This window comes from Monodelphis domestica, chromosome 7 (assembly GCF_027887165.1).
Source record: "Monodelphis domestica isolate mMonDom1 chromosome 7, mMonDom1.pri, whole genome shotgun sequence".
Lineage (NCBI taxonomy): Eukaryota > Metazoa > Chordata > Mammalia > Didelphimorphia > Didelphidae > Monodelphis > Monodelphis domestica.
This window is the reverse complement of record NC_077233.1, coordinates 170,378,803-170,387,937: the sequence shown is the minus strand read 5'-3', so window position 1 is coordinate 170,387,937 and position 9,135 is coordinate 170,378,803. Positions and strand designations below refer to the sequence as shown.

The 9,135-nt window shown below is 35.1% G+C and overlaps 1 protein-coding gene across 5 annotated transcripts in view; it reads right to left on the bottom strand.

Annotated features, from left to right (window-relative positions):
• Positions 1-9,135, bottom strand: part of UNC13B (unc-13 homolog B) — a 372,543-nt gene that overhangs the window by 138,607 nt on the left and 224,801 nt on the right. For all 5 annotated transcript variants that reach the window (XM_056806040.1, XM_056806038.1, XM_056806041.1 and 2 more), the window contains one exon: positions 8,400-8,634. In XM_056806040.1, coding sequence (XP_056662018.1) covers positions 8,400-8,634 — 235 coding nt within the window. The remainder of the gene's footprint in view (positions 1-8,399; positions 8,635-9,135) is intronic.

Sequence of the window (9,135 nt, the reverse complement as noted above, 5' to 3'; positions counted from 1 at the left end):
TACTTTATAAGAAAACTAAAATAGTTATGTCATTTATTTTATTTGTATAATGTATGTGAAACAATCAAAATGAATAAAACTGCAAATAATATTCAAAGAAAACATATATTAGAATTCCTAAAGCAGTATCATTCTTACATAGTAAAATAGAATAATTTAAGTCTGAAAAAATAATTATAACCAAAAGGAAAATTTGCTCATCTATGCCACATATTGACTCTCTGGGTTTTAAAGTTCATTTCATTTTCATTGAAACAACAAAATGAACTTGTATTGTCAGTGCTTGAAATAAATTTGCAAGCTTAAAATCTTAGAGCTAATTATTCCAAAATAGATCTCTGATATATCCATTCATTTTAAGAATTATGAAGTTATATGATTATAAAAGACAAGTTTGAGTTTAAAGAAACACCAACACACTGCCCTCTTGTCTAAGTAAATCTTCAGTTCATACACACACACACACACACACACACACACACACACACACACACACACACACACACACACACTTGAGACCTACAGTTTGGCTTAAAAAAAGAAGAAAAACATAATGGAAATAATCCTTGACTGTTAATATAAACCAGACTTTACTAAATATGTACTGCATGATAAAGGGGGGGGACCCAAAAAAACTATTATTGAAATGTCATATTCTAACAAACTAATATTAATACACTCCTGTTCTTTGTTAAATCTAAATGGAGAAGCCTGGAAAGCTGCATGTTAATAGCTAGTCATATCAGAAATGGGATGATATTATATCACTCCACAACAGCAAAATAAATTGCAAGTACAAATGGCTTTTAAGCTGTCAGCTGAGGTCTAAACCACTTCTCAGATATACAAGATTGTTTACATCCCAGGAAGCATATCTACTTATTATATTCAACAAAAGAATTGACACCTACAAGCAATATAGTCTACAATCTATTGTCTTTAAAGTAAATAGAAACAAGAGTAAAAAGAAATGTTATTAGTCACTAAGCTCTTCAAGTGTTTGTACTAAAAATCAAAATAAAAGGAATTTGGCTGCAAGAGACAAGTTAATAAAGGAAATCCAAAAGAGGCATCCTTCACTTATTACCATGTAGAACTGACATTTGACCAAGGGTGGAAAGGTTTGAAATCTTTATTTGTATTCCTAGGGGCCTCTCAGATGAATGCTCAGTAAATGAAGCAATTTTTGATTATTTAACAATAAGTTTAATTATATAGTGTGTGACCTATTAATAAAAATTTACACAACCAGGAAAGTTCTGAAAAGTATAATAAAGATTTCCCAGAAATCTGTGCTGATGAAAAAATGTATTGGGCAAAAAAAAAATCACATTTAGGAGTAGTATTGATAACTCCTCCACATATAAGACAGTGACATGCAGAATAAAGAATACTGGATTTGGAATCAGAAGAGATATGCTTAATTACTGGTTCTGCCAAATATTTAATGTTCTAGGATCTGGAGCCAGTGTCTTGACCTCTTTAGACCTTAAAATGTCCTCACAAAATACGAAACTGAGGTAACTTCACATCAATTGAATAATGACTAAATAAGTTGTAGCATATGAATGTGGTAGAATACTATTATCCTATAAGAAATGAGGAAATAGCTCATTTAAAAAAGTCAAAAAGTTCATAAAGGAAAGACGTATGAACTGATGGAGAGGGAAAGTTAGAATGAGTAGAATGATATATGTAGAACATCAGTACTATAAAAATGAACAATTCTGAAGACTTTTATAAACTGACAAAAAATGAAATAAGCAGAACAGAACAATTTATACAATAATTAAAACACTATAAGACAAACAATTTCAAAAATGTAAGAATTATGATCAATACAACTATTGATAATTCCAGAAATTTAATGATAAAATAGGCAAGTGGTGGGCTGAAATTGAAGAATAAGCCATATATATAACCACCATATATATAACAACCATAGAAGGAATTTATTTTGTTTGACTCTGAATATTACCAAAAGGATTTTTATCTTTTTTTTCCCCATTAGTAGAAGGGAAAGAAAATAGATTTCTGTTAGTTGTAGAAAATTTAAGAGGTAAGAGATGAAAAATTACATGCATTTTCAGATGAGGTCCCTGGATTATTGGTTTTAATGAATTGTTTTATTTTGTTACAATAGACCTCTCACAGAGTGGGTATAAATTTTTTGTCTGTCAATATTAGTAATATAAAAACAAAATATCAATTAAAATTTTTTAAATAAGCCTGCTTTGAAACGTCGTAGGATTTTTTGACATTAGTGCTTTGTGATATTTTATCTAAATGTTAATATTTGTTATAAATATATGACATTGTAAAGTATTTGTAAGTGAGATAGTTTAAATTTAAATATAACAGAACATCAGTTAATTTTGCTCCCTGAAATTTCACATTCCAGTTTTCAGGCTTTGATGTCTCTAACTTCCACTTTTTAATATCAATTTATGTATAAAGGATAATTTTATTTTTATTAAATGAGTTAAGAATACATTATTCCATAAATTTTACTTTCATGGAAATTAAAGATTGGCAAATTTAAGAAGAATATTATTGAGAATAAACATTATTTGATTTAGACAATGATAGGGTAACATATTTCAAGATTCCTTGTTCTTCCCTTTGTGACTATGAATCATCCTTCAAATATGAAATGATGCAACTGACCCCCTACCTATAGAACATGGGACAGGGCTATTTTGTTTTCAAAAGTCATTCAACAAATTCTTTTAAAAATTCATTTTAATCAACTAATACATACAAAGCACTATATGAGGTACTGGGGGAGATACCATGTTTAGATAAGACAGTCCTTGTTTTCATAGAAGTTATAGTCTTCTAGGGACATAGGACAGACACAGATTATTTTAATACACAACTACATAGTAAATTAGTGTTAGAATTATAAAAAACAAAATGTTGTGTCAGGCTCAATATTAAAGTTGGTTATTGGTTGGGCATTATCAAGGAAGGACTAAGGGAGGAGGTGGCATATAATTTGAGCTTTAAAAGATAGACAAGAACTCAAGAGATGGTCAGGGCAATTTCAACATAAAGAACAGCATAAGCAAAAGGATAGAAGGAGAATTCAAGAAATATGAGGGAGACAAGTAGAACAATTTGATGGGGTGTGTTATATGAGATTAGGATGGAAAGTTAGGGTAGTGCCAAATTATGGAGAGTCTCAAAAGTCAGGCAAATGAAACTGACCTTAGTAAGAAATAGGAGATTTTTTTAACAGTAGGACAACATACCTACATCATGCATAAGGAAGATTATTCTAACAGCAGCCAGAGGAAGGAGGGAAAAGGAGTAGAAGCAATAAAATTTGTATTCCAGTTGTCCTGACAGATGGTAATAGGGGTTGTGTTATGGCATTACCAGTGGGAAAGGAGAGAGAAAAGGAACATGAGATGTTATTTTGAGAGATATTAATTCAAGAGTATTTCAAGATCAATAGTACTTGATAAAAAAAAAAAAACATGAAAAATGAGGAAGAAGGAAGAATCAAGATAATCTCAAGATTTCTTACATGGAAGAGATTGTGAATGCTAGTGGCAAAGGTAGAAAAAGTAAAAGCAAGAAGACTAAGATTAAAGCAGAGAGGTTAATAATCTCAGTTTGGAACATACAGTTTAAGGTGACAAAGGCATTTCCAAATGGAGATATCCTGTAACTAATTAGAGAGATGCAAATTGAAACCAAGAAAGAGAAGTCCAGTGTGAAGATGTAAATTTTGGAGTTCCCTTTTTAAATTTGGTATTTGAATCCTTGAGAATGAATAAAATAGAAAGGAGAGCGTATAACAAGAGAAGCAAAAAGGGCCAGAGAGACCCTTGGAAAAAAACCATGTTAAAAAAAAAACAAGAAGAAGGTGAAGATCCAGACAAGTGGTTAGAGAGGTAGAACTGGGAAAGAATATCTTCAAAACCAAGAAAAGGGAGAGAAAAAAGTCAATTAGAAGCTACTGATCAATTGGTGTGAAAAGCTGACCAAAGGTCAAGCTAAATAAAGAATGAGAACAGATCACAGATAGTTAAACTGGGTTTGTTCAGAGTCTTCAGCTCTTATTGGTTACCCCTTGTGACCCAAGGTACACATTTTTAAGTCATCTGAATAGGGTTAATCTGTGGCAGGGAACATAACAAAACTAATTATTAGCTCAAAAAGAGATCAAACCTATGCCCTTGTTTTAATGGCATAGTGCTCTCACTCACTGAGCTAACCAGCAATAGAATATATAAATTAGCATATGAAAAAAATCACAGTAAAAGATCCATTTCAGGCTTCTTCACTGGTCATTCACTTTCATTTTGTAATACCAGCATTCTCTTAAAACAAGATTAACAAAATATGAGATTTCACAGGTCACAAAATTAGCTATCCCTCCAATTTTTGCAGTGTCAACCACAAATCTAACAAGTACAACATCCCAAGCACTTATAAAAATGTTTCAGCATAGGGTAATATTAAGCATAAGGATATATTTCAGGAGCTCTGTAGTGGAGCCCTCTTCCTAAGCTGATAATGACCCATTAATGATTATACTTTAGATCCTATCATTTATTCAGTTCCAACTCTACCTATCTGGAATATCACTGAGCCCCAAATCTCCTAGAAGTAGCTCTGTGGCACAGTGGATAGAGTACTGAACCTAAAGTGAGGAAGATCTAAGTTTAAATCTCACCCCAGATACTTGATAGCTTTATGACTCTGGGCAAGTCACTTAATATCCAACTGCCTTAGTTTTCTCAGCTGTTAAATAAGAGAGGATAATAATTTACCTCCCACAGTTGGTGTGAAGATCAAATGAGAAAATATTTGTAAAGTGTTTTGGAAATTGTTAAGTTCTATATAAATGCTATCATCATTATCATCATCATCATCATCATCTATTTAATCCAGAGCATCGTATAAGATTTTTGTCAACTTTTTTTAAAATCTAGCTCTGAATCCAGATCCTGGTGGGCATTCCACAAGATATAACTTATTCTATTTATCCCCAGAATTATGACCAATGAGTAGAGGTTAGGTGTAGAATCCCAGGTATATTCTCATGTTGAAAGTATTACTGAGGTATTGATATTGTAACCTAAGTACTCATATACCAGACACATGGCCATGTTACTTATTGATCATTGTATTTCTAAATCTTCAGTTAAAAGGTCAAAAGAATTTCTGGGCAGGGCTGCCACAGAGTATTAGCTACCTCCTTGTTAGACCACATTCCTTACCAAGTCACATGTTTGATTAACCTCCTCCTCTCTGATTACATGATTGTCAATTGAGCCAATGTTAAAACCTATGCCATGTCACATATTCATTCCCACTATTCTTCAATAAATGTTTGGGAACATGTGCAGCACCCTCTCTCTCAATACCATCAGAGGAGCACGTACGATGGAGCCCACGTTTTTTAACTCCTTGTCTCTGAGTCTATATTCCTTTGTTGCTCTCTATCTCTCTTTTTCTCTTTTACCCATTTCCCCTCAGTTTCCATTCTCTTTCTTAGGTGTCTGCCCACTAAAATATTAATTTGTGGCTGCAGGCAGCTACATTAGGCAAACAGATTTCTGCTCATGTTAAGGATGAATTTCCTAATAATTAAAGCTATCTGAACAAGAAACAAATTGTGATATGAGGTAAAGAGTTATCTGTGATAGGTTTGAAAAGCAAAAAGGTTGAATATCTATGTCTGGGGTGTTATTAGGCTATTAATGCATCAGGTATGAGATTACATTAGGTGATCTATGAAATCCCTTTGGCTCTAAAGTTCAATGGTGTGATGAAATATGCATATTTAAATTTCAATAATGGTAAAGTTAATAAGTATTTAATAAACATTTACTTCATACCAGGTCCTGGGCTAAGTGCTAAAATGATGAAGTTTCTTTTAGTTTATACTATTCTCTCTCTTTCAGTTGTATATTCAACTGTGTTACCTGGGACTAAAGATAAAGTTCAGGGGACAGTTGTGTGACTCAGTGCATTGAGAACCAGGTCCAGAAATGGGAGGTCCTGGGTTCAAATTTTACCTTGGACACTTCTTAGCTGTGTGACCCTGGGCAAGTCGCTTAACCCCCTTTGCCTAGCCATTCCTGCTCTTCTGCCTTGGAATCAATACACAGTATTCATTCTAAGATGGATGGAAAGTAAGGGTTAAAAAAAATAACCCTAACCTTAACCTAAGCGGACTAATCAACAGTCCAAGAGCCAAGGAGCCCTTTAGCTATTCACCACCACCACCCCCCCCACACACACACACCTTCTTTGGAGTCATCATTGCTAGGCTTTGTCAAAGAATCCCATTCCTTTGTAGAGCTTTTCAAGGAGGGAGCACTGTCTTTCTTACATGCCCTCTCTACTTCTGCTGCATACCAAAGAAGTAAGGAACAACATGCTCCAGTTCTCAACCTCCTTCTTCTCTCTGGCTATTACATACTTGTTTCTGAAAATCACTTGCTACTGCTTTGGCCTTGTAGGTTTTCTTTTTCCCCTGGATCAGATTAAGATAGGTTTAACTGCTTTCACTTTCTAGTATTACTCCTTATGCTCATGGCATTTTAGGACCAATATGTATATTCTGATACAGTTAGCCTTGTCTGTTTCAGTTTTTCCACATGTATATATTTTCTCATGACTGTCCCTCATGCTTGAAATTCATCCTATTCCCCATTATGACCACTTTCTTCCTGATTTTGAAAGTTTCTCTGTCTGTCTTTCCGTCTCTCTCTCTCTCTCTCTCTCTCTCTCTCTCTCTCTCTCTCTCTCTCTCTCTCTCTCTCTCTCTCTCTCTCTCTCTCTCTCTCTCTCTCTCTCTCTCTCTCTCTCTCTCTCTCTCCCCCTCCTTCAAGGCCTCTCAAATATAACCTCTTTTAATGTCTTTTATGAAGTTTTCCCTGACTCCCTCACTTGAAATAATCTTGATTAACTAGAGTACTTTAAAAATATTTTTCCTACATACTCATCAGGCTGTATTTTGTATTAGTTATCTATGTATGTTCTTATCTCCCTTATTAACTGAAATCTCCTGCACTGCACCTAGTAGAGTGCCAGGCACAAAGGAGGAATTCAGTAGATTTCCGTTAGCTGAGGAATTTCCTTCAGCTGTGATTAGGAATATCTGTGGAGCCAAGTTTTTGCTGTTCCAGGAAAGTAAAAACTCAATGTTAGAGAAATTAATTTCAAAATGTCTCTGCCTCCCAAATGTGAGAAGAAGTATAATGACTCAGGTTTAAACTAGAAGAACTGTCATTTCAATGTCCCTCACACCAAATTAGGAAAGAGTTCATAAGCTTGATGATCATCTTAGTGGAATAAATGCCAGTGAATGTAGACCTAATCAGCATTGGAAGGAGGAGAGACAAGAACTAAAATGAACTACAAAAAACAATTAGAACCATAGACAAGTGAATGACTAATTAAACCAAAATGTCAATTGATTTAACCAATCAACCATTCAATAATAATTTTTTTTCAAGAAGTATATACTATGATAGGGAAAACCACAAGTAAATATGTATATGTACAAGACAGTTTAAAAGGGGACTTACTCCAAGGAGACACTCCATGTTGAGGGTCCTTAGATTACAAAGAAATAGACTTTTGTTCTATGACAGGCAGGGGAAAAAAGTTCCTTGGAAAGATCCTTAGAGAAAATCTTAAACTAGGGCAGCCTGCAATCCAATGAATGATTCTCTTAAAGAGAAAGCTGCCCATCAAATTGAGGGTCATGATTTTTATTCCATTGATGGCAGTGAGGCAAGATGGACAACAGGATGACATCATCAGATAGTAGATTTTATTTCAGAAACAGAAGAGATGAACTCAATTGGATTGTTGTTAAACAAATGAAATTCCAAGAAAAGCTGCTGGATCTAGTATGGTCAGTTTACCCACATGCAGTCACTTTTGCACTGCTATGGGCCTACCCCCCACCCTCATGCCTTGGTGAGTTGGTATAAATCTTGAATATTTTTTCAGCAACTTCCCAGGGAAAGATTTTGATGAAAAAGAACAAATCCAAACATTCTACAGAAAGCACTCGTAGCTTGGGAGGTGACATTTCTGAATTTCCAGTAATAGCTCCCAAATCCCTCCCATCAATGACCTATTTGCATGAAGTTTCACAAGAATGTGGGATAGAGACGATAAGAGGTCTGCAGAGGCTCTCTAGTTTCATTTTCATTTCATTCATCTCTCTCCCTTTCATTTTAACCGATGAATTAACTGAGGCCCAGGGAAGTTAGCCGGTTTGTCCTAAATTAAATGGAGAGTAAGCATCAGAAGTCCAATTAGTACCCAGTTGTTTAGACTCCAGAGGCCACAGTGCTTTCTTCTGCTTTACAGAGTCAGATGGACTTTACACAAACACACAGAATTTTACCCACAGTACTCACCTGAGGGCCCTCCGCTCTGGGTAATCGAAGTCATAGCTCTGCATGGAGTCATTGCAGGAGTCCCGAGAACTGCCCTGAAGGAACAGATGCTGCTGGAGGTGGGCTGGCACTGAGAACTGGTGAACAGAGGCATTGGGCTGGGAAGTGGTATGATAGGGAGGAGGAATGCTGTTGCTGGTCTCACTGCGGTAGTCACTGTCTCGATCATCCACAGCACTATCAGGATCCTCAAAAGCTGAGGAGGAATTGCAGTTAGTTCACAACACTTCAGCCACAGTCCTTCTTCTAGGTCTCCTTCCTCCTAACTCATACTTGTGAGCCTAGGCCATGAGAATGTGTAAAACCGCCACTGTAGAGACTCAGCAATCACTTAATCCATAACAAAAACTCTTGTTGCTTCATCCCTCGCTCCTACTCATACCACTCCCTAATTATCAAATATGACTAGCCATTGCGTTTGGTTTTAACCTTAATTAATGGAAGAACTTCAGAAACTTCATTTCTTTAACAATATCCAACTTTTCTGGGATTATCCTTCTACAGGTGTCATAACTCTTTAAAAAAATCTAAATCCTTAAGTGTCAGAAAGAGCAGTAGAATCTCCTGATGACTTCTTAATCAATAACAGTTCACCTTGATACAAGAATTTAGTTTATAAAATTGAACTGTTCTAGAAAGAACCTACAAATTCATTTTTACAGGTATACTTCATATTATAGTACAAGTATCATTCTAT